The sequence below is a fragment of the Palaemon carinicauda genome, chromosome 16 (assembly GCF_036898095.1).
Source record: "Palaemon carinicauda isolate YSFRI2023 chromosome 16, ASM3689809v2, whole genome shotgun sequence".
Taxonomy (NCBI): domain Eukaryota; kingdom Metazoa; phylum Arthropoda; class Malacostraca; order Decapoda; family Palaemonidae; genus Palaemon; species Palaemon carinicauda.
In genome coordinates, this window is record NC_090740.1 from 66180985 (window position 1) to 66207137 (window position 26153).

A 26153-nucleotide genomic window follows, 5' to 3' on the forward strand; every position below is an offset into this window, starting at 1 on the left:
TTCTTTCCAAAACTTTTTACTCTTCATATGAATGACCCAATCCCTGACCCCACTTCAGGTCAGCTGCCCTCTTTGCCTCACTTACCTTGCGCTTTACTTCCACAATTTTCTCTTTATATCTTTCATACTTCTCTACACTATTACTCTGCAGCCATTCTTCAAAAGCCCTCTTTTTCTCTTCCACTTTGACCTTTACTCCTTCATTCCACCATTCACTGCCCTTCCTCATGCTGCCTCCAACAACCTTCTTGCCACACATATCACTTGCAATCCCAACAAAATTTTATTTACTAACTTACACTCCTCTAAATTATGATAATAACAATAATAATAATTACATTTGCCTGAACTGCCGTGATAGCGTTCATATGAATCTCCTTGTGAGTATAACAGGGAGTGGCCACCCTTCCAGTACGATAAGCATCGTGCACATCACAAGAAGTGGGGTAAGAGGGATAGATCCCCTGCCTCTTCTTCCTTGGAAAACAAGAAGCGAAAGTCCCTTCCTGTAATGCACGATATCTCCCTCCCTGATCATTCTTTACCGGAGCCCTCTGTGACCCTGGTAACCATGGACAATGACCATGATCTTCATGCTCATCAGACAATTTTTTTTTTCTTCACGCGTAGGGTATAGCAATCATGATTTGCTGCCTGAGACTGATTCCTTGGCTTTTGCTCCAGCACATTCTGCTCAGGATCATCCCCTGTATCATTAGTTTCTGTTTATTCAGATCTGAAGAGATCTTCATCACCTTCTATGAGCATGCTCGGTGGTGAACAATTTCTTTCATATTTTCAACACCAAGGTGACTTTTCTCTTTTGGAGGACTCCGTTTAAAGTGCTAAAAGTCTCGCCCTATTCTCATCCAATAACACTTTGTCTGCAAAATGAACCTGCCATATCTCCATGTACCAAAGCAGCTAACTTGGAAGGTTCTTACCTCTCCCCTCCTTGTTCCTATAAGTCCAGCTTGCCTCGTATGCCTAGGGGCTTGTGGTGTATCTTTTCCCCCCACAAAAATTCTCCAGGTTCACCTAAGTATTCTCCATTATCTTTTTCAGAGGTTGTTCAGACATCCTAAGTTGTGTCCACAATAGATATTTTGGAGGTATGGTCAATTCATCAAAGTACGAACGCGTCATCCCTTTTTAAACAACAGTTTCGGAAGGCCAAAATTATCACATTATTGGCTAGCACGTTGACTTCACATTTTTCAACCACGGATATCAGTATGCCTACGCGTATACTCTCAGACATTCTGGAATGTGGTACCATGCCTGTGTGTGCTTGTCACAGACCAAAATTTCATCCCTGGGGTACACTACATTATCGTGCAGCTACCTAGTCATGTTGTCGTGTTATTACAGGAGTGAACATAGCTCCTCTCACTCTTTTTCAGTATCTTTATCTTAGCGTTTGAACCATAGACGGTAACGCAAGGACATCCCCGGGAGGATTAAATCTTCTAATTTTGTTCCTAAACAGGAACCACACCGTATCATTACACGATGATCCATCTCATCGTTGTTGACAATTCTCCTCATCCTGCTTTGTTCACGGACACCATATCAGTTAATGTAGCTCATTTCGAAGTTCTGAGGTCTGGGTCAGAAGTGTTCTACTTCCTGAAGATTATGACACATCCATCATTTAGATGCCCTGTGAAACCCTCCAAGCATCCAAGTTACGAGCAGACCCTGTGTCATTGCCGCAATTTTCCAACAATCACTCAGCACTATACATATGTTCAGTGTATCGCTGTCGAACCGGACACATCACCCTGGATCTTTTTAATAACTAAGTTTCAGCAGCTTACAACTCGCTGCCATCCAGTAGGCTGTTAAGATTCCCACATTTTGGCCTTTATTGTTGGAGAAAGTGTAATACATTGTTTAGAGAGTTGGCGAGTTATGGCGTCCTTTGACTGGCCAGACATTACTACATTGGAGCCTTCTATCTGGTTACGGTTCAATTTCCCTTTGCTTACACATACACCGAATAGTCTGGCCTATTCTTTACAGCTTCTGCTCTTTCCTCATGCAGCTGCCAACACCGAGATTACCAAACAATTCTTCTTCACCTAAGGGGTTAACAACTGCAATATAATTGTTCAGTGGCCATTTACCTCTTGGTAAGGGTAGAAGAGACTCTTTAGCTATGGTAAGCAGCTCTTCTAGGTGAAGGACACTTCAAAATCAAACCATTGTTCTCTAGTCTTGGGTAGTGCCATAGCCTCTGTACCATGGTCTTCCTCTGTCTTGGGTTAGAGATCTCTTGCTTGAGGGTACACTCATGCACACTTATTCCATCTTATTTCTCTTCCTCTTGTTTTGTTAAAGTTTTTTATAGTTTATATCTATATTTCAATGTTGTTACTGTTCTTGAAATATTTTATTTTTCCTTGTTTCCTTTCTTTACTGGGCTATTTTCCCTTTTGGAGCCCCTGAGCTTATAGCATCCTGCTTTTCCAACTAGGGTTTTAGTTTAGCAAGTAATAATAATAATAATAATAATAATAATAATGATAATAATAATAATATTGAAGACATGTTATCACGGTGCTCTGTCAAATTCTCGCCCTGAGCTGTGTTTCATGGGGCCGGCTGGTATGCCAATGTATGGGGGTATAGGAAGAAAAACGCAAAATCCTCATCGTTTATTTATTTCCATATTTCCTTAACTTACTAAGCTATTTTTCCGTGTTGGAGCCCTCTGGCTTATAGCATCTTGCTTTTCCAACTAGGGTTGTAGCTTGGCTAGTAATAATAATAGTAGTCCTAAAAACATTCACAGAGCTTGGTATGGCAATGGAGAATGTGTATACAAATATTTTGTCAAATTCCTCTTACTTTCATAGTTACAGGGTAATTTTAAAAGTAACTCAATAAACCAAAAACATTGTTCCCTACAGGAAAATGCAGTATTTTTTCTGTTATCGTTAATTTTTATAATTATTTTAATATAGAACAAAATGTGAGCAGTGGCGTCTGTATAGATTTCATGAGTCACAAGTCATGTATTACAGGTAATTACACCCTTCGGTTCTCAGTCCTAGCACAAACCTCATAGAGAGTATATGGTTGAGTTTGATCTCTTGACATTCACTCCTTTTTACGTCTTTTTCTCGGTTTTGGCAAGACTTTCATCAGGCCAAAGAGGAAAAGACAATTTCAACATCACACCAACATAAGAAAGCAAAAAATTCACTCTAGTAAGAGTTCAGAAGTGAGTAGCCTAATATCGGCGAAATTAGCGGAGTTACTGAAGAAGAGAGATAATGGAGCGACCGTCTCACCTAAAGAAGGAAGATATTGAGCATAGGGATCTTCATTTATGATTAAATTATGATAAATAACTTTGTTTTGGTTTATAAATATCCAAAAAATAACATGAAATTCATAATAATCATGATTTATTAATATTGTCCTTGTAAAAATACAAAGAAAAACTTTGAATGCCCGTATCTCAAAACTATACTTATTGACCTTCAGATTCTATCTTCTCCCGTAGTTTTGAAGATATAGCATTAAATTTTGGTATAGAAATACATCATAAAACAATGAAATGAAGCCCTTTTTCCAATATTTGTTTCATAATTTTTTCCCTGATTTTTACAGTTTATTTTTTTTACCATAATGAAAAAATTCATATCTAGCCAAAAAATTACTTTTAGAAAAAAAAATATTCATTTCATTTGAGGTCTACAGTAGGTGGAAATAGGGTACTAATCCCAGGTCTTGGTATTAATTATCAAGGGAGGAGATAGAATTTGCAAAATACTTATTTTCAGGATAAATCTCCCTGGCGTCACAAAACCAAAGGTCAGAGGCAAAAAATCCTATGCAGTTAGGAGATGTCCTAAGTCACCTTATTAAATTGTATGAATGTTAAAGTCCCGTCCTTAAAAAACGGTATTAGCCAGCCGGGCCTCTTCAGTGTTATATTTTTGTCTGTGAAAGCTTTGAAAATATTAGTCAGTCTTATGGATAGACTAAAGTGAAAAGTAAAAGTACACCATGGCTGGTTGCCCCCTATATGGATTTTCGAGGGGATATGGAAAAAGGTGGATAAGATGTGGCTATAACAGGTGCTACCACAAAAAGTGTACGTTTATAGAGTAAACATCAGTAATGAGGAGGTAACAAACTTGAAATGGAATTGTCCACCCTGTGTAGATGAAGCCACTATGTTCAAGACAACTATATCAAAAATGGAAGAGGAATTGAAAATGAAAGACCTTTATATAAACGGACATGAGGAGAAAATTGCTGAATTGGAATGCCAAATTAGCAAAACTCGCTGCCGAAGCAGTAAAAGTAGATAATCTATCGATGAATATGGAATCAATTAAGTTAACACTTCTAACACTGATGAATCCAAAACAAGAGGAAATGACATACTGAGAAAGTTAAGGAAGAAAATCTACTGGTATTTCATTATCATCAACATCTCCTACGCCTATTGACCCAAAGGGCCTCAATGACATTTTGCCAGTTGTCTCTATCTTGAGCTTTTAAATCATTACTTCTCCATTCATCACCTCCTACTTCACGCTTCATAGTCCTCAGCCATGTAGGCCTGTAGTGCCTTGTGAAGCCTAGTTGATAGTTTAGTGAATTAATCTCTCTTGGGGAGTGCAAAGAGCATGCTCACACCATCCATCTACCTCTCACCATGATCTCATCCACACATGGCACTCTGGTAATCTCCTTTATAGTGTAGTTTCTAATCCTGCCATGCCATTTAACTCCGAATATTCTTCTGAGGGCTTAGTTTTCAAATCTACTAAATCTGTTGGATATTGTTTCATTATCATACCATGACTCATGTCCATAAAGTAACACCTGATTTTTACATTTAGTTTCAGGTGATCTCATTCCCAAATTCCACTTAACTTTGCCATTGTCTGATTTGATTTTTTAAATCTTTCATTAATCTCCAATTCTAAAGACCCTCTATTAGATATCTTAGTTCCTAAATATTTGAATGATTCTACCTAATTAAGCCTTTCTCTTTCCAATGATATTTCATCTTCCATTGCATATTCCATTCTCGTCATCTTTGTGTTTCTTCTATTTATCTTGAGCCCAACCTCGTAGAATATTTCATGCATTCTAGTAAGCAAGCTTTGCAAGTCCTGAGAATTTTTGCTAATAAGGACAGTGTGATCACCATACTCTAGGTCAACTAATTCCCTGTTACCAATCCAGTCGAGGCCTTCTCTGCCATCCCGAACTGTTCTATGCATTACAAAATTTATAAGAAGGATAAACAACATAGGTGACAACACATTCCCTTGAAGTACTCTACTGTTCACTGGAAATCTATTTGATAGGACTCCATTAACATCAATTTTGCTCTTGCTATGCTCATGAACAGGCTTAATCAAATTTACATATTTAAGAGGAACTCTATAATAACGCAGGATTCTCCACAAAATTGGCCGATGCACACCATCAAAGGTATTTAAGAGGAACTCTATAATAATGCAGGATTTTCCACAAAATTGGCCGGTGCACACCATCAAAGGCTTTTTCAGTCCACAAATGCTACCAAAAGTGGATTTCTATATTTTACACTTTGCTGGACCCTGTCTTAAAATGAAGATTTGGTCAGTACAACTTGTACCTTTTCGGAATTCTGCTTTTTCATCTCTCAGCTTTTCATCAATCTTCCTCTCTAGTCTCTTTAAAATGAGCATGCTATATGTTTTCATGACAACTGACATAAGTGTGATGCCTCTGTAATTATTGTAATCAGTTTGATCTTTTTTTTGCCATTTTCACCAACGCTCCTAGCTCCCATTCATCAGGTTTTGTCTCTTCACGCTTCTTTTTTGCCATTTTCACCAACACTCCTAGCTCCCATTCATCAGATTTTGTCACTTCACACCACATTCTACAAAATAATCTTTTAAGTATTTTGGGAGTCCCTTCATTTTCGTCCATAATCATCTCGGCAGTTATTCCATCATATTCAGGGGCTTTCCATCTTTTGAGTTTTTTAATGATAGCTTCGACTTTAAACACTGAATTCATTCATGAGCACTTCAAGATCTTCCTCAGCTTTGGGTATATAAATCAAGTTATTCCTTTCATATCTCCTATTGTTGACCTCACTAAAGTGTTCCATCCAACATTGAATTTCTTCATCTTCTTTTATCACAGATCCATCGCTCTTTTTGATCTGTGTATGCTTCTTTTTTGCCACAATAGAGATTTCATTAAGAATTTTATGAGTAATTCTTACACCTTAGCCACTGCCTGAATTCATAGCTTTGTCAACCTCTTCTGTTTTCCTGTCTAAATATTCTCTCCAGTCATTCCTGGCTTTTCTTTTGTCCTCACTATCAGTGTTGGAATACTTAGCATGCTCTACCTTGTAATTTTCATTTCTGGTAATTAAATTGACTAAAGCATCAAATAAAATCACCGACAGAAAAAATGAGGTCGAACATACACTTAAATGCATTCCAATTCTTAATACGAGGTCAAATATTAATGGAAATGTTGTTGTAAAATTTTGCTGACAAAAAGATCAGAGAGCAAACAGCAAACAATATTCAAACCATGGTTGCCGTCACTGAGACGAGGAAAATTAAAAAACTAAAACCTGAAAGAATGATTTGCATTTTATGCAATGATGAAAATGAAGTAGTAAATGCTTTGATTCAAACAAATCGTTGCCTGGACCATATCCAAAACATAGAGGAGAAGATAAGTCTGGTATTCAAGGAAATTGTGGGGGGGGGGGGGACCACCTGCTAATTGCTGAAATGCGATACTGAAGTTTGTAGGGCTATTCATGTTAATGGTGACAAAATTATGTTACGATGGGGTACTTATATGTGATAGGTACCATGTGATTACCTGCTACCACTGTAAGAGGTATGGACATTTTGAAAAAGATTTTAAGTTTAAGATGTAGTAAAGTCTGCGGGAAATGTTCAGAAGAACATTCCACCAAAAAATATAATTTGCAACAGATAAAATGTATAAACTGTACTAAGTTAAACAAACCAAATGACCACACACTAAATTAAAGAAATTCAGTGTGATTTGGAATTGAAAAGACTAGCAGAAAATACTGACCATGGATACTAAGGATGTCATAAACTTTGGATATGTAAATATACAACCTGCTGGTAATAAAACTATTCAAATTTGAGAATTGATAAATGAGAAATATTTGGACATACTAGCATTATCTGAAACATGGTTAAATACCTTTGACAAGGCTGAGATCACTGAAATGACCCTCTAAACACACGCTTTCTTTCATATTTCGAGAGAGGTCAGGTCTGGTGGGGTTGTCAGGCTCTTCATTCATAAGGGTTACTCAAATCTCAAGATGTTAAATAGTAGTGTAAGAAGCTTTGAATATATAGAAGTAAACTGTATGCTCAAAAACAAAATATATCCATTGCAACAGTTTATATAGTCTCCTAAATGGTATAATGGGAAATGTAAATGAAAAAAAGGCTACCAGAAGGGTATAGTGACCAGGAACTAGCGGATAATTTTCTAGAATTCTTTAAAAAGAAAATGAAAAATTTATCTACGTCATTTACAAATATTCAACATCAGATTAATGTTACACTAGATACACAGATAAAGTAAACAAGATTCAATAATACAAGACAAGACAATGTCACCAAGATTATCTAGAGAGCAAAGAAAACAATTGCGCAATTGATCCCATGCCAATATCTGAAGTAACTGTAGAAAGAAACTTTTTAGTCTAGCTGACATAATAACGAGAATTGCAATTACAAGCATCTATCAGTGTAAGTTTCCCAAATCTGAGAAAATGGCTATAGTCACGCCGGTTCTGAAAAGTGCTCTAGATTATCAGGAATTAAGCTCGTATAGACCTATTTCAAATCTATCTTTTGTTTCAAAGGTGCTAGAATATGTAATTCTTGAACAACTAATTAGTCGCTTAGAAGGAATAGAAGCTATGCCAGACAATCAGTCTGCTTACAGAAAATTATACTTTATGGAGACAGCTATCTGTTCTGTTGTAAATGATGTGCTGGAAATGATGGATGGAAGCAAATGTGGTATTTCTGTATTACTTGATCTTAGTGCTGCTTTTGATACAGTTGTACATGAACTGCTACTAAATGATCTATGGTCCATCAGTATTGAAGATCAAGCTTTTGAAAATCTAAAAAACTACTTGATTCACAGAAATTGGAAACTCCTATTCATCATATGAACCTTTAATCAGAGGGTACCTCAGGGTAGTGCACTGGGCCCAATCTTATTCTGTATTTATACTATTGGTCTGTTGAAAATACTACAAAGGCATGGAGTGAAGTTCAAGTTATTTGCAGATGATAAGCAGTTTTACTTCATAAATGATATAGATGGCACTACTGACACTCTAAACTGAATTCTTGCCAGTGTTAGGGAATGGATAACAATCAAACAACTAGGATTAAAGAAAAATAAAACTGAGTTTATGGTGGTTGGAAAGAAAAACAGTATAAGAAACTTGGGTGATATTCAAATACAGTAAACATAAAAAACAACTCTGTCCCGATATCTAGTAAAGTTCCTGATCCAGGCGTATCTCTTTAATGTAACTTGTCTTTCAATGCCCAAATAAATAATGTAGTAAAAACTGCTGGCTATCATCTTAGAAACATTGCTTTTATAAAGAAGTACGTGAATGAACATTCTGTTGAGAAACTTGTGGTAAACTGTGTTATTACCAAGATTGACTATACTGTAACTCCATCTACTGTACTACAATTTACCAAAAGTGCAACTTAAGAAATTACAAAACATAATAAACAGAGGAGCAAAACTGATAAAAGGTGTCCCACCCCAAGAAAGGATTGCTGCTATGCTAATTAATTTACACTGGCTGGCTATTAAAACGAGAATCGAGTTTAAAATATTTACAACAGCCCATCAATTTATCAGAACCAGACCTCCAAAATATCTAAGAAAATTGCTACATATTGTGCAGCTAACAAGTCGTGTTGTCATGAAAATAGTTACGGAGGGTTTCAAATTATTCAAACCTAGATATGTGTGTACTGTAGGCTCTAGAGTCTTTAAATACGCAGCCTGAGACTACACAAGCTCCCACTAGATATTCGAAAGACTAAAGATAAAGCTTTCTAGAGGGAGCTGAAGACTTTTTTTGTTCTCAAAATGCTTCGATAGAGTGGATTTGACAATAAACGAGCAAGATGGAGTGTGAAATGTTGAATGCTTTCATACGAATATCATAAAATGACTGGAGGTCCTAAAGAGAGTAAGTTTCCCCTGCTGTATAGGATTAGAAAAGCAGCCCTCAAAGTAAAGTATATAGACTCTGGGGCTATCCCAGCCTTTCCCGATTGATCCCGATGTGGGTGCCCATATTACAGGTGTGCCCAGCAATAAGTTGACCAATTTTCCATCCACCTTCTTAGCATGTCAGCTGTCCAGACCTGCTCCTGGCTAGATCACTAGTTAGGGGCAGTGTTTTGATTTTCTGGAACCAAGACCATGAAGAAATCTGATGTGGTCAAACAGTTTAAGGAACTGTCAAAGTTTGGGGTTAAGGCCTTGGAATTTCTACTCCACCAGATGGTGTCTCTTTGGGGAAAGTGTATTCTTAAATGTAAAGATGCTGTGTTGGCCAAATGTACCTAAGAGTTATCTCCGAGGGACACATTGTACTTTTGTAATTTGAAGGGGTTTGAATATCCTACTATATTCCCTCCTACAGAAGTCACTATTGTGATTGAGAAGGCAGAAAAGCCAATCAGTTTGTATTCATGAGGAAGCTGTGACCCCTAGGAAGCCTGCCTCTCAGCAACCATTGAGACAGCCCCCTTATAACCCTTTTACCCCCAGGCTATTTGGAAATTTCCAACCCTTAACCCCCAGGGGTTATTTTTTTTCAAGCACATTTTGCAGTATATCTTTTTTAAATTGCTCTAACAGCCTTAATTTTTGTCATAGAGGGGTCGGGTTGGTCTCATGCTCTTGGAAAATGTCTGAAGTTTCTCAAAAAATAAAAAAATATGCAAAAAAAATTTAAATAGCAGTTTTTTGCAAGAACGTACTGGTACGTCCATATGGGTATAGGGATGAGTTTTGTGAAATGTACCAGTACGTCCTTTGGGGGTAAAAGGGTTAAGCAGAATAAGCAGTGTAGGCTCCTGCCACTTGCAGATGATTGTCAGCATATAAGCAGAATCATCAACCCACCTTTTGCCAGAGAGAACAATTCTCTGAACGAAGGGATTGAGGTCGCTGTGGCACCCGCTAGGGTGGGAAAGTCCCCATACCTACCACCAGTGGGGGAATGCCTGCAGAGCCGTTTGGACAGAAGGCAGTTTTTTTGGGTATAAGTCCTTTGTTTAGGGTATTGAGTCCCATTCATAGACTGTCTTCCATCTCTAACTTGAATTTTGACAGTCCCACCATATTATTTGAGAGGATCTCAAAGAAATCTTTTCTTGGATGTGAAAGTGTCCAAGGTGCTGGCCAAAGGGGCCATAAAGGAGGTCTCGAACAGCTCCCCAGGCTTCTTTAGCAACCTCTTCTTGGAAGAGAAGCTGACAGGAGGCTGGAAACCTGTTATAGACCTCTCCCACTTGATCCAGTTTGTGCTTCAAACGAGGTTCAAGATGAAGACCCCAGCCACAGTTTTCTGACCATCAGGAAGAATGACTTCTTGTTGACCATAGACCTGAAAGACTCCTACTTTCAGTTCTTATCCATTCCAGATCCAGAAGGCATCTAACATTCCCTTCCAGAGACAGGATATACTACTTAAAAATGCTTGTCTTTGGCCTATCCACAGAACCTCAGGTCTTCAGGTTTGTTCTCATCTTGGGCCCATGACACAGGCATCACTCTTTTGAGGTATCTGGACGACTGACTTTTCTTGGCAGGAGTCACAATCTCAGCTCCTACATCACAGAAAGCTTCTCCTCAACTTTGGAGAGAGATGGAAATCCAACTGAACCTGAAGAGGTTCAATCTTGTTCCTCAACAGCTCATCAGATACCTAGGCATGGAAGTAGTGTTGGCGTAAACCAGAGCATTTCCATTGTCAGCAGTGGTACAAAGGCTCAAGCAAGTGGCAGAACTCTTTCTTGAAAGGCAGTCCTTCCCTGACCATTTTTGGCAGAGACTCCTAGGACATCTAACCTCACTAGAGAAGCTGGATCCCTTCGGAAGGATGCACCTTCCCTCAGTGCAGTGGCTCTAAAGAGCCAGTGATCGCAAACATCGAACCCTCCTGCAGCTTTTGTTGCCAAGAAGTGAGAACAGATCTCTTGTAGTGGTTGAGGCCGGAGAACCTGTTAGCTGGAACTCTGCAGCAGGTTCCTCCTCCAGAGTTTTTACTCTTCTCAGATGCTTCTTGCCAAGAATGAGGCTCCCATCTTCAAAGGTAGTAAATTTCAGAGATGTGGTCACAAGAAGGCCCTTCCACATCAATTACTTGGAAATGAAAGCAACCACGTAGCATTACTTCACTTTTCTGAGACCCTCAAAGGTCACTCTGTTGTGCTGATGAATGAAAACTCTATGGGAGTGGCCTACATCAATAAACAAGGGGCTTTTGTGTCTCACCTGTTCTGTCAGCTAGTAGTGGTAGTCCAGGATTGGTCTTAAGTAAGTGGAATGTCTCTCACCTTGTTTCCTTCCCAGGAAGAGGAATGTCATATCAGAGCAGTTGGTTCAAAATGGTCTTTGCTTCCAGTAGTAGCAACGAGTCTTTTGACTTATTGAGGTTCCCCTACTCAGGACATGTTCGCCACTCACCTAAATATCAAACTCCCGGTGTTTGCTCTCCAGTCCCGGATTAAGCAGTGGTGATGGAGGGTGCATTTCAACACCTGTTGGACAGACTGGAATTTTGCGCCTTTCCCCTGTTCTGCCTGACATGTCAGGTTTGAATAAAATTTGTCTGTCTCAAGACGACTAAGTACCGTATTGCCCGTGTCATAAGACGCTACAAGTGGTTTTTGGAAAAAAAGAAATTGAGGATTTTACAAACTATCCCAGCAGCTAATCCTAGTCAGTGTGATTTTTGTTAGGCACAGTAAATTTTCAGATTTTGGTTGTATTACAGAATGTTTTAAGTTAATGTTGATTAGTTGCATAATGGTTATCCCAGTTTTATTACATTTTCATGTAAGAAACCTCTAAACCTGTCGTAGTTGCCACCACAACTACACGGTTAGTGTTTAGTCACGATGTTTCAAGTGGTTGTTTACATGAACGCAGTGTTGCCAAATGTTCTTAATCAACTTTTGGTAAAGAATAAAAATTCCAGTAATATTTCCCAAATTCCTCAAATAGCCTACACATTTCCACACAAAATAATTATTGACCAAAGAAGTCTAGAAATTCCTCTAGGTGGAATACTTTTCCTGATGTATGGGACTCTAGGTCTAGATATTTTTCTTCTAACTTGGTAACACTGCACTCAACTAACAGTGAGGTGTTTTTACCAAGGTCATATTCAACAACTGTCTGTTTGTACTATTTTGGAACTCAGGCAACAAAATCGTTATCAAAATATCACTGTATCACAAAATATTAACAAAATATAATAAAATAGATAAATACTGCATAAGCAACTAATATGGGCCAGAATCGTCTGATAGGAGACCACTAGTTGGCATGTTTGCTTGATAAAGGGGTTGGCGAGACATCAACTGATCACCAAAATAAGCAAATAACTTGCTACAGTACTTCATTAATTAAACGATGTAAAATTTAAAAATGAGTTTATTACTTATGAATGATAATTGTAGGTTTATATTTGTCTGGTGAGTGTGAGTGCTTGTGTCATTAGTTGGATGTTTGAGGGTTGTCAAACTCCCCTATACAACTTTTTCTTAGTGTTAAGACGCTGGGTGATTTTTGGGGGCATTTTTCTGGGATAAAGGTGCGTCTTATGACACAGGAAATACGGTAACTCTAGTCACTCCAAGGTGGCCTCAAGCAGAGTGATATCCAGCCCTTCTGATTTTCCTGTAGAAGTTCTAAAAGAACTTCTAGCTTGGCTGAACCTACTTCAACAATCTCACATAAGAAAGTTCCACGACATAGTCCACTGCCTGTCTCTTCACAATTGGAGGCTATCCAGCACCTCCTCCGAAATACAGGCTTTTCGAGGCCGATTGTGAAAACATTTTCAGGATACCTCTGGAAGTCCTTTGCAGCAGTCTGTCAAGCAATGTGGTCAACTTTTTGTTATTGTTATTGCAAGGGGAATATTGCTTCACACAAGGCTGCTATTCCCCTAGATACACTTTCTGATATTCTTACGGATAAAGAAGTTTCTCTCAATCACGTCAGTTAAAGGCTATCGCTCGGCCTTGAGCCAAGGAATCAACCTCTCTTTCTCATGAAACTATTATCTCGGATTAGGAGCTTTGAATAGACCTGCCCTCCTCAGGAATTGAAACCCCCATCTTGGAATGTGAAAAAGGTTCAACGGTCCGTCAAGATGGCCCCCTATAAACCTTTACACACAGCCTCTAATAGGGATCTGACCTTGAAAACCATCTTTTTTTCTTAGCCCTGACATATCCCCAGCAAATGAGTGAATTTCACAGCCTGTCCGTCCTACCCTGTATCACATTCCAAGAGGTGGAAGGAACTATTTTTCTCCTTTGTTCCTGAGTTTGTGTCAAAAATCAAAATTGCGCATTTAATGATACCAAATTTGAATCTCTTATGATCTCATCTCTTAAGAAGTAAATGGTGATCTGGATAATGTTACTCTGTCTTCTGAGATCAGTCAGGAAATATCTAAGAACAACAACTAATGGACTTAAAAGCTCTTAACCTCTCTCTAAGTACAGGATGCACCAAGAAGATTTCCAAGCACAATCTGTTTGTTCCGTAACTGACATACAAACCACGCTATTTAATAGGGGTATTACTTTCGGCGTAGCTGAAATGACGAGCCATTAAAATTTAACGAGGGTTTACTACCCACACCGCTAGTTAGCGGGGTAGGGGAGGGTAGCTTGCTACTCATCCCCCTCACACACACCTGTGCTTGAGCTCACTTTGCTCTCGGCTCGGATGGTAGACGGATGTGTCCTCTCATCCTCGCCTCTCTCTTGGCAGCCATTAATGCTTTTTTGCTTTTTCTTTAACAGGTTTGTGTGTGAAGTTGGCTTCTGCGATTATGCGCACCTGTCCTGGATTACCCGACCGCCCCTGCGGAACATTTATGTCGGGGGTCGAGACAGACCCTCACACCCTTTGCCCTTACTGTAGAGATCAACGGTGTGATAATAGTAATAAGTGTGGTGAGTGTAGGGAGTGGTCTACCTCCCAGTGGGAGAGGTTTTCTCGGTGACGTAAGAAGTCCAGACGGGATATTTCTCCTTCGAAGGTTTCTTTGAAAGGAGAAAAACCCAAGGACTCTTCTTCCGTTGCCCAAACCTCCTTCGAAGCTCCCACTCGATCGGTCTCTTGCGAGAGACCGTCGAGTGGTAGCGTAGACCATGGTTCTGTTTTCCAACCTCGGGGTTCGAAAGATGGCGTTGCCTCCCCTAGCGAAACAGCTCCACCTCTTCCCCCAGGGGAGGATTTGTCATTAACAAATCTTTTTCAGCTTTGGTCTTCCTTGGGGCTCGAGGGTTCGCCCTCCAAGGAAGCACTTCTTTACTACATACGATTGGGTGCCGCTGCCAAGCAATCGCCGACTTTGGCAGAGGTTGATCCTCTGTCAATTGTTGACGTTGTGGTGTCAGAGGTATCCAATGCGGTGTCTATATAATACCTCTGCCTCTTCACATCCCGCAGTAGCTGAAGGCTTAGTTTCTCCCGTGTCTGCTCAACCTACGAGGGAGAAACTAAGTCCAACAGTCTCTCCTGCTGGTGTTTCTTCCCCTCGGGGAGTTCACTTACAGAGACTCCTCTTCGGAGGACTGCAGAAGGTCAGCTTGCTGATCCAATGGCCCCCCGAGAGAGCATCCGTCGCAAGGCTCGCCTTCCTCTTCACCAGAGAGGCCTTCCTTCACCTGCAGTGAGGAGGCGCCTCTTTGGTTCATCATCATCGTCGCAGTCCGCCGCAGAGGAGCCTCGTCAGCGTTCACCGACTGTTCCTGCTCTGGTCCTGGACCTCTCAGCGGATCGTTCGCGATCCCCTTCGGTGGAAGGTCGTCCTTTCAAAGGGCATGCCGACCTTCCACCAGTCAGACCTGCTGACCTGCCGACTGCCGTCGCCGTTCCTGGAAGCTGATGCGCTTTACGCACCCACAAAACCTGACTACCATGCTCGTCAGGCATTGATCCCTATTTCGGGGCATCAAGGGCGTACGCGCCATCGCGCGCATACGTCCTTTACGTGCCATGATGGGCATGCGCGTCAACGTTCTCTTGTGCGCCAGGCTTTGCCTGAGGTAGCGTGCCAGCGCCCACTTGCACGCCAGCGCGCCATCAACTTCCTGCGCGCCAGCAATCTCCTGCACGCCAACGCTCTCCTACGCGTCAGCACTCGCCAACGCGCCAGCGTTCTCCTGCGCGCCAGTGCTCTCCTGCGCGCCAGTACTCTCTTACGCGTCAGCGATCTCCTGTGTGCCAGCGTTCTCCTGCACGCCACCGCCCACGTATAGCTATCTCCTGCGTGCCCACGATCTTCGGATCTGGGAGTTGTAGAGAAGTCAAAGACTTCGCCTACACACCAGCGCTCGTCAACGTGCCGACTGCTGTCTCCATCGCGCCATCCCTCGCGCGCGTTCACCTGCTCGCGCCCACGAGGATACGCGCGCGCCCATCCTCTCCTACACTTACGGGCCACCATACTGACGCGCTCCCGCAAGATACACGCCCATGCGCATAGTCTCCGACTGCGCGCCCGCGCGCCAGGGGTATCTCTCCTGCGCGTGCCCTACGACATCTTCTGGGGTGCGCGAACTCTTGCCCGCATTCCCACGTGTCCAACGACCTGATCCTGCGCGCCCACGCGTGCGTGAACATTCACCCGCGTGCGCAATTAGCCTCCTGTGCACTCTCCTGTGAGCCCACAGGCTCCCGCGCGCGCTCCTACGCGCCCGCGCAATCGCCTGCGCATCAGCAGTCTCCCGCGCGCGACCCCGGGTATTCCCCATCGCGCGAGCACCATCACGCGCCCCCGCGCAAGTGTTAATATCCTCCCGCGCGCGAGGCTGCAGGACAACGCACGGCAAGGTCGCCATCGCTGCATTCCCCTCCCCGCAAGCGCAGAACAGCACGCACTGCGGTGGAAGGAAAGCATTCAGAAAGGTCCAGGAGCCCTTTTTCTTCTTTCCAGGTGAACCCCCCTATGGAAACTCCTCCCAGGGATCCGTCGATTCCCCTCCCTCCAGAGGGAGTGTCTGACAGCGCAGCTCTCAGTCAACAGCCATGGTTCGGTGCACTAATCAGAGCGGTTACACAGGCTGTCAAGCCTGTTCTCTCTGAGTTGGGCCACAGATCCTTGGTTGCGTCTACCCCTCTGAAGAGAAAAAGAGGAGTTTTGGATGCAGTGACTTCACCAAGAGCTAAGCTGTCTCCTCGTAAGCCTTCGAGGCAGGTTTTCTCCCTCCCTGTTGGACGAGGATTTCCCGTCCGTTGGGGAGTCACGTGAGGTGAGACATACTGTACCCCCATCGCACCAATGAGGGAAACCCCACCTCGCGTTGAAAAGTCTTCCCCAGTAGGGGCGGAGAAGAACTTGCCTCTGTCTATGTTAGAGTCCTACATCCTTCCCAGGAAGGAGTCGAAGGACTGAAAGACAGTGCCAAAATTCTCGACGAGACTTAGGACGGAGCCAGCTAGTCACTCGGAGAACGTCCGCAAATCTTCCCAAGAAGAGCCTTTGGGGACAGAAAACTTTGCTGCAAGTCCCGACATCTGGAGGAGAACTACAAGAGTCAGAGCATGCATTTTGGCAGGTCCTGGCTCTTATGTGGGCTCTCAATGGGTTTGCCGACCCAGAGATTCCCCCTCGAGAGGGCAAAGACACAGTCTTGGACCGTGTATTTGGCATTCAAAAACCTTCTAAAGCCAGTGCTGCTCTGCCCTGGTCTCAGGGGGTTAAGAGTACCAGGGACAAGATCGCTGTCCAGCTGTTGGCCTCCTCCAACCGTTTCAGTGCCGGCAACAAGCTTCTCCCACCTCCTCGCGTACAGCAGAGGAGGTACTTCGAGATCTTGGAGGAGCCTTGTTTAGCTCTTCCTCTCCACCATTCTTTGGAAGAGCTCACCAGGGGAGTCCCTCTTGAGAGACACTCCAACAGGCAGGTCTCATTCTCGGCCGCAGAGATCCTTAACCAGGAGAAGGTTGCGAAGTGTGCTATGCAAGCCACTTCGTGACTGGATATCTGGTTAGGGACTTTAGGTATCCTGATACGCTCTGAGGACTTCTCCAAAGAACGTACCAGGAAAGCTATGGAGATGTTTCTCCTCTCAGGCACTCGCGCGATCGAGTTTCTGGCCCACCAAGTCTCGAACTTGTGGGCGAACACCATCCTGAAACGTCGGGATGCGGTGGCTGAGAGGTTTCATCAGAAGGTCCCTAGCACCGAGATAAATAGGCTCAGGCATTCTTCCTTGGAAGGAACGAACTTGTTTGAGCCTAAGGATGTGGAACAGGCTGCTGAGAGGTGGAGGAAGTCCCACCAAGACTCCCTCCTGCATAGGGCTTTGACATCCAAGCCCTATAAGCCTCCAGCACCCCAGCAGTCCCGTCCTACCAAGACCACGAAACTGACGGTAGCAGTGAAGACAGTGGTGTCTAAGCCCTTTCCTGTCAAGGACAGGAAAGGCAAAAAGTCCTCCAGGGGAGGTAAGAATCCTAGAGGGAGCAGCCGAGGCCGCAAATGCTAGGATTGTCAGTCCCCCTGCATGTCCACCAGTGGGGGGATGCCTCCAAAGTTGCGCAGACAGGTGGCAGCAACTCGGGGCCAATTCCTGGACGATTTCCGTAATCAGTCAGAGATATCGCATCCCGTTCACAACATCTCTACCTCCCCTGACGACGAATCCAGTGTCGTTGAGCTCCCTTGCCATGGGATCGGCAAGGGGGCAAGCCCTTCGGGCAGAAGTCCAGACCCTGTTGAAGAAGGGCGCTCTCCAAGAGGTCCTCGACGTGTCCCCAGGCTTCTTGAGTCGACTCTTTCTTGTAAAGAAGGCGTGTGGAGGCTGGAGACCAGTCATCGACCTCTTGGCTCTAAACAAGTTTGTCAAACAAACTCCGTTCAGCATGGAGACACAGTCAGACTAGCAGTGAGACCGCAGACACGGTCAGACTAGCAGTGAGACCGCAAGACTTCTTGTGTACACTGGATCTGAAGGACGCGTACTTCAAGATCCCAGTCCATCCGTCTTCAAGGAAGTACTTAAGATTCAGCCTAGACAACAAGGAGTACCAGTTCAAGGTGCTGTGTTTCGGTCCCTCCACAGCATCACAGGTTTTCACCAGAGTGTTCACCCTTATATCTTCGTGGGCACACAGGATCGGCATCCGTCTCCTCCGTTATCTGGACGACTGGCTGATCCTAGCAGACTCAGTGTCATCCCTTCTTCAACACTGGGACGAACTTCTGGGACTTGGCCAGGATCTGGGGATCATGGTAAATCTCGAGAAGTCCTCTATGCTTCCCATTCAAAGACTGGTATACCTAGGCATGATTTTAGACACCAATCTCCGCAAAGCCTTCCCATCAGACGACAGGATAGCAAGGCTGAGGAAGGTCGCAAGCCCTTTTCTCAGACGAGAACTTCCAGCCCAATCGTGGTTACGTCTCCTCAGTCACCTTTCATCTTTGGCTCATCTAGTTCCCAACGGTTGCCTCAGGATGAGATCCCTCCAGTGGCAACTCAAGTCCCGGTGGAATCAAGGCTACGGTTCCCCGGACGTCTTGATCCCTATGGGACCTGCGGAACGGACGAACGTCCAGTGGTGGGTGACAGACGAGAACCTACAAAGAGGAGTGGATCTTCTCGTCTTCCCACGGATTTGATGCTGTTTTCGAACGCCTCAAAGAAAGAGTGGGGGCCCACATACTGCACCACACGACCTCAGGCCTGTAGTCAGAATCAGAAAAGTGCCTCCATATAAATATTCTAATGATGAAGGCCGTCTTTTTGGCCCTTCAACAGTTTCAACAATACCTGGCGGGTCACTCTGTGGTGGTGATGAGCGACAGCTCCACAGTGGTGGCTTACATTAACAAATAAGGAGGTACCTTTTCGAAACAGCTATCCCATCTTGCAGTAGAGATACTGAGATGTACCGAAGTCCACTCGATTCCACTATCGACACGTTTCATTCGAGGCAAGAGGAATGTGCTCGCCGACAATCTGAGCAGAGCGTCTCAGATAGTGAGTACCGAGTGGTCTTTGGATCATCTAGTAGCCAACAAAGTCCTGACTTTGTGGGGTTCTCCGACTCTGGATCTGTTCGCAACAGCCCTGAACTTCAAGCTTCCGCTGTACTGCTCCCCAGTCCCGGATCCCAAGGCTCTCTGGCAAGATGCCTTCCAACAACGATGGGACAACATCGACGTTTACGCCTTTCCCATGTTCTGTCTGATGAGGAGGGTGCTCAACAAGACCAGAACATCGGTCAGTCTTTCGATGACCCTCATAGCTCCGCTATGGCATCACGCGGAATGGTTTCCGGACCTTCTGCAACTCCTAACGGAGCTACTGAGAGAGCTCCCTCCACGACACAATCTACTCAGACAACCACAAGCCAACATCTTCCACAAAGTTGTAGCTTCGTTACGACTTGACGCCTGGAGACTATCCAACATCTCGCTGAGGGAGGATTTTTGCAACAAGTTGCGGTCAGGATGTCTGGACATCTGCTAAAGTCATCTGCAGCTGTCTACCAGGCAAAGTGGAAAGTTTTCTGTGGTTGGTGTCGTGGAAGGGGTATCTCTCCACTCGATGCCACTATTCCAACAATAGCGGAGTTCCTCGTTTGTTTGCGGGAAGAAATGCGCCTTTCAATCTCGGCAGTGAAAGGCTATCACTCAGCCTTAAGTCTAGCCTTCAGGCTAAAAGGAATGGACATTTCTTCTTCACTGGAACTTTCCCTACTCAGAACTTTCCCTACTCATACGAAGTTATGAACTTACCTGCCCTCAGTTGGAAGTGAGACCTCCTCCATGGAACGTGGTTCGAGTTCTCAGGTCTCTTAAGAGACCTCCCTATGAACCATTACACCAGGCTTCAGATCGCCACCTAACTTGGAAGACGCTGTTCCTACTAGCTTTGGCTTCAGCCAAGCGTGTTAGCAAACTTCATGGTCTCTCGTATGACATCGCCCATTCATGTGGATGGGGGAGGTAACGTAAAGATTCGTCCCTGAGTTTATTGCTAAGACTCAGAATCCGGGAGTAGCGGACCTTCGGTTCGACTCCTTCCAGATTTCTAGTCTCCGTTCTGTAACAGATGACCCAGACCATCTACTATGCCCAGTAAGGAGAATGAGGCTATATCTTAAAAGAACGGCTGCAGTCCATCCTCATGTACCAGCGTTATTTGTTAGCACAGGAAGGACTAAGAGGAGGGTCACCAAGATCACCATTTCGGCATGGATTCGTAGGGTGATTCATCTGTCCCTGAATCCAGATCCTCCTCCGTCTTGTCGCCCTAGAGCACATGATGTCAGGGGCATAGCTACGTCTCTCGCCTTCAAAAAGAATTTCTCAGTGACGCAGGTCCTTCAAGGTGGGGTGTGGAAGCGTCAGACAACCTTCACAGCCCACTACCTGCAAGACGTGACCCACAGGAGGCTCGATACATTCTCTGTCGGTCCTGTGGTGGCTGCACAACAGCTGGTTTAAAATCTCAAGCTCCTTATTGGACAAGTAGCAGAAGGTTGAGGGCATTGTTACCCGGTTTTAGTCTGCATGAATGAAAAGGTTTGTCTGGCCCTTATTCTTTTCTTCATCATCCCCTCTCTTGGGGAAAGCAGCATCCTGGGTTCTCTGCATAGCTGACCTCAAACCACTGCAGGTAAACCATGTTTCCTTGTGTTCCTAGTATTAAGTTAATACTGTCACATCCCCATACCCTGACGAAGTGGTATTGGGAGAGTCCTAGTCTAAAGTTTCCATCTAAAGAACTTCAGGTCAACTTCCTAGGATGAGTCACACTTTATTATACCTTCACACACAGCTTGCGTAGGCCGCAGTCCTTGCGTAGCAAGGATCTAGCGAGGTGCAGGGACTCCTTATTTCTTGGGTGCTGACACAATCAAATAACGAGCCCCCGGGCAAAGTCAAAAAGCTAATACTGGCTGGGACGTCCACCCTTCCTAATGGGTGAGTCACCCCTATTAAATAGTGTGGTTTGTATGTCAGTTATGGAACAAATGACAATTTCGTAGAAAATTGGTATTTTTCCTAACTATACAAACCTTAGCTATTTAATCAAACTTGCCCGCCAGCCCTATCCCCCTTGAAGTCCTACCTCCAAGCAAAGTGAGCTCAAGCACAGGTGTGTGTGAGGGGTGTTGGGTTAGCAAGCTACCCTCCCCTACCCCCTCTAATTAGTGGTGTGGGTAGTAAACCCTCCGTTAAATTTTAATGGCTCGTCATTTCAGCTACGCCAAAAGTAATACCCCTATTAAATAGCTAAGGTTTGTATAGTTAGGAAAAATACAAATTATCTACGAATTTGTCATTTTTGGTCGTGGGAGGTTATCTTTAAAGCTTATGATTCCTCAGGGAAATCATTGCCAGGCCTCTTCCCTAGGTCTCATGATATTTGTGGTCTTGCTGCAACCTTGGCGTACAGTACTGCAATAGAATAATTTTCAGTAAATGTTTGATGCAATGTGCTAATTGTGTTTCCACAGAATTTTCCAGTAAAACAGTTATGGTTGTATGTTGGTAAAGGCTGTTAAATTATTTTTCTATCTATGTCATGTTATTGTTCTTGTTTGTACTAGGTGTATATATTTCAATGTAATTCATCCACTTTTCTGTAATTTTCAGATCCCTTAATGAAATACCAAAGACTGAAGAAGATGAACGATTGTATATTGATCCTAATAATATTGAAGCTAGTTATGCCTTCACGGATGCAAAACGCAAGTTGAGACTCGTGTTGAGCATTGCCGATTTTTCCATGTCGCCTTATCTCTCAGAATTTGGAACTCCATTCAGAACAGAGTGAGTAGGTGCATGCAGTACTAAAAGTAATAAAAGCAATAGTATTTTCAGAAGTTCATCCATATTATTTCCTGTTTGCATTAATATTAAAGCTTTTGAAATTATTGTTTTTATTTATTACAGTATTGAGGTATTATGGCTGACTGGCTTTGATGATTTATTTTATATTTTTTATGATGATAATTTTTAGTGTCGAAGTATGCTAATTTCATTAATATTCCAGTCAAATGTATGTTTTCGTTTTCAAGTAGTCTGTGTTGGCCTTTCCTTTTATGTAAGGTTTTGTTTCTAGAATTGTGAATTTTTATAAGTTAGATGTGAGAAGGAACTAAGAATATTAACTTTAGATATAATTCTGTAAATAGAAAGGATACCGTATTGTAAGATACGAACACTTCATATTTGAATTTCAGTACAGTAAAGATTACAGTAATTGTTTCAAGGAATCTTATCCATAATTCATGGAACTTACCTTCCTTGAAGCATAATATTGCCAATAAAAAAAAGTCTGCCCTTACAATAACCTTGCTCCCATCCACGGGTAACACCAGAATCTTGCCAGACTCTTATCAACAGGTGGCAGAGTTATCAAAACACACAAGAAACAGTGAGTACTGTGACGTCACTGCTTTGTTTCCGCTGTATCACATAATTTGGTCGACCATAGACTAAAGTCAGCAATTTTTTGTCTACCCGTAGGTTTGGTATTAATACCTGACTTAAGAGTACTCTACATCAGGCTAACAGTACCTTGATTCACAAAGGTTGAAGCTTTTGTTTTAAAGTCTTACAATGTTAGAAAGAGTCTGTTTTGCGATACCTCTTTCTTGATTCTGCTAGTACTAAGGAAGTGACTCTTGACACTTGGATATATGTCGGGTCCCTCCAAAAGCCACGACAGGATAGGACCCCTATACGGAAGATGGCTCACCTTCCCTGATAGTCCATGGGTAGTTCTCTAAAAATGCTAAAAAATCTGGGAATATTCCACAAGTGGCCATCTGGGAGCAATTGGGTCCTCCCAAGGCCTGGCATGGCCAATATCAGTGAATCACCAAGCAAATAGGCTGATCTGAAGTATAGTAGACTTCCAGGAGATCCCATGGATGTAGGAAGAAAAAAAATTCGGGAGCTTCCTATTATTTGTATAATAAACAGAATGGTTTCCAGTGATATCCATACGGCAAGAAGCCTCTCTGCTGCATAAGGATGTAAGGATCAATCCTAGCTTACAACTTGTCCCTGGCAATTAAGGCTGTCTGCTGGTACATTCCTCTCAAAATTGTATATGGCTGACAGTTCTACGGCATTGGTACACAGCCCAGATGTGCATCTGCTTTATCAACTTACCAAAGGGGTTGAGGAAACACGCCTCCTTACTTGTTGATATGTGCTACCAAGGTGGTGCTGCTCCAACAAAACTACCAAATGCCTCTTCAAATGTCCTTGAAATGCTTGCGGATAGTAGAACTCTGCTTGCATTTTCAGGATGTTGATATGCTGAAGTTCACTGATCACACACCATAAGCAATCGGTTAGTCCAGGTGCACGTTCCACCCCTCCTTCAATGCACTAAGGACAGTTGCATGTCAAAAGGTGGCTAGCTGGAATGGCTGATACAGTGAGGTTTCCTTGTGCAGCCCCCAGAATATTGGCTCATGCCTCATGTCTCTCTGGAGCAAGATGAAACTGGGGACCTTTGAAGGCTGACCAACAATCCCTGAAATTAACAAGTGAATCTCTAGTTGAGGCCCCCTTGTAGAGCGAGCTTCTCTGAGGAAATTGGCCGACAGACACTGCCAGCATTGAGGTGTCTTCAAGAATACTATAGGTCTGCGAGAAAAAGGGCAGGGATCCAGTTTGTAGCAATTACTCATCCCGAATGACACTTGCTACTCAGGACTAGGACCTGTGCTCTGTCAGCTTACTCTAGGGAGTTATCCCCTCCTTCTGGCCTGACTAGTATGGGGCTTTGAAAGGGTTGTGCATACACAGAATCCCTTTAAAGGTTTAAGGATCTCGTGAATGGCAGAAGCAAGGGACACTGACAATGCCATAGAGATTGACCGTATACATTATACATATGATCAGTGCCCAAACCCCTCTCCATCAAGCCAGGACCAGGGAGAGCCAGGCAATGGCTGCTGATGACTCAACATGTAGACGAATGCCGTAGTCTCCCTTAAACCCCCCATCCTTAGCTCACAAGAAAGGTGAGTTTGCAGACACTACAAGAAACTATTGAGTTTGAGCTGGTCTTGAACAACAGTCCAGCAGATTGCCAAGAAGGGACGTTTCCAATAAGCTACCACAACTCTTTAAGGTGAAGAGGTCATAGCTACTCCTGATCAGGGACTAGAGAAGGTTACAATCTTCTTATCCCCTATCCCGCAGGCATGGTCGTACTCGTAGGCTAGCTTCAAACATTTTGTAAAAGTCAGATCCCTTGAAAGAGACTGTGTTATGGATCAGAAAGTCCTACCAAGCAGTCTTCCTCTTTATTGCTGCTTGCGTGAGACTCCTAAGAAATGACAAGGCTGGCCAAACAGATGAGAATTACCTCTTGAATTGACATGGTTTGAGAGATGGAAAGTAAAGCCTTCTTTCTTTTGAAAACCTAGTTAACCTACTGGACTGCTGATTGATGTGTCCAGCAAGTCACTGCCTTCCACAGAGAGTATAAGACTCTTGTACTTCTATGAAGACTCGTGGGTTGAAACCCACTGTCCTGTGAAGTATTTCCCGTGCTTGACCACTGTCAAGCTTGGAAGGTGGCCATGGCAGAAGATTCATGGCCATTGACTCAATGTCAGAGAAGTACATGCCTTTTGACTTAAGAATCTATAAGGGAAGTCCTTCCAACTATATGCACACCGACTGGTTTTGGACGAGGTGATGACGCTGCAGATTCTGGAACACAATCTTCCCTGCAGTGAGTGCAGGATCCTGGTTGGGTGACCAAATGTGAAAGACAACCCAGATGTGATAACTAACTCTAACTAGGATGTCTTTTAACATACCAGGGAATCCTAGACACTTAGGTCTCTCTGTCCATTTTCCGGTTTCGCTGATTATTCTATAATTAGGCAGCAGTATCAAGGCTCAGTGTGACCTTATCACTCTCAAGTGGACACATGCTGAATGGTATCCAGATGAGCTGTTTGTTGATTTTTCCTCATTGGAAAAGCTCATCATTCTCCTTTGGGAAGGATGGCACTCAGCCCTCCATCAAAAATTTCATATCTGACTTGAACCTGGACTCTTCGTAAGAATTTACGAGGCTCATGAGTGGAGGACAGTTCTAACCTTGTCCTCCTTGAAAAATCAAGCTGCCTGCAACATATCATGAGTTCTCAGGTCTCTCAAGCAGATGAGCTCAAGCCTTTGGGACTGGGGTAGATTGGACTTTGACCTTCGAGACTGTCCTCTACTAGCCTAGCCCTGACAAAGAGGACACTTGATCAAATCAATGAGATACTGTATAATGGAAACAATGTATTAATTTCACAGAAATCACTAGCTCTAATGTTTTTCAAAGTATCTGCTATCTGTTGACAAATGTCTTGCTAGACTCTAGTGCCCCCAATGATAGGAAGCACATTTCTGGTAAGAGCAGACATTCCTAATTTTAATATGTTCCGTCACTAAATACAAACCAACAGTATTTATAGGGGGATATTACTTTCAGCGAAGCTGAAAGATGAGCCACTAGATTTTAGTGAGGGCTAACCACCCACCAGCTAGTTATCGGAAGGTTGGGGGTAGTAGCTACCTCACTCACACACATGGGTTTTTTAAACCACTTTGCTCTAAGCTCGTGGGGAGAATTGGCGCTGCCTCTCTTCCCCCTCACCAATTATTGACTTGCCACTACTAACTAATTGCTTTTGTTGCTTTTTATTTTCAGTGTGTGTGTGCTCTCCTCTTGGCTGTCCTCATGCAGACCTGCCCAGGACCTGAGGGCCGCTCCTGTGGGACTTTCATATTGTCCATTGTTACGGACCCACATCTGTTG

The 26153-nt window shown here is 43.3% G+C and overlaps 1 protein-coding gene across 2 annotated transcripts in view; it reads left to right on the forward strand.

Moving 5' to 3' along the window:
* Positions 1-26153, forward strand: part of Gapvd1 (GTPase activating protein and VPS9 domains 1) — a 494617-nt gene that overhangs the window by 313022 nt on the left and 155442 nt on the right. For both annotated transcript variants that reach the window (XM_068389833.1, XM_068389834.1), the window contains one exon: positions 21962-22138. In XM_068389833.1, coding sequence (XP_068245934.1) covers positions 21962-22138 — 177 coding nt within the window. The remainder of the gene's footprint in view (positions 1-21961; positions 22139-26153) is intronic.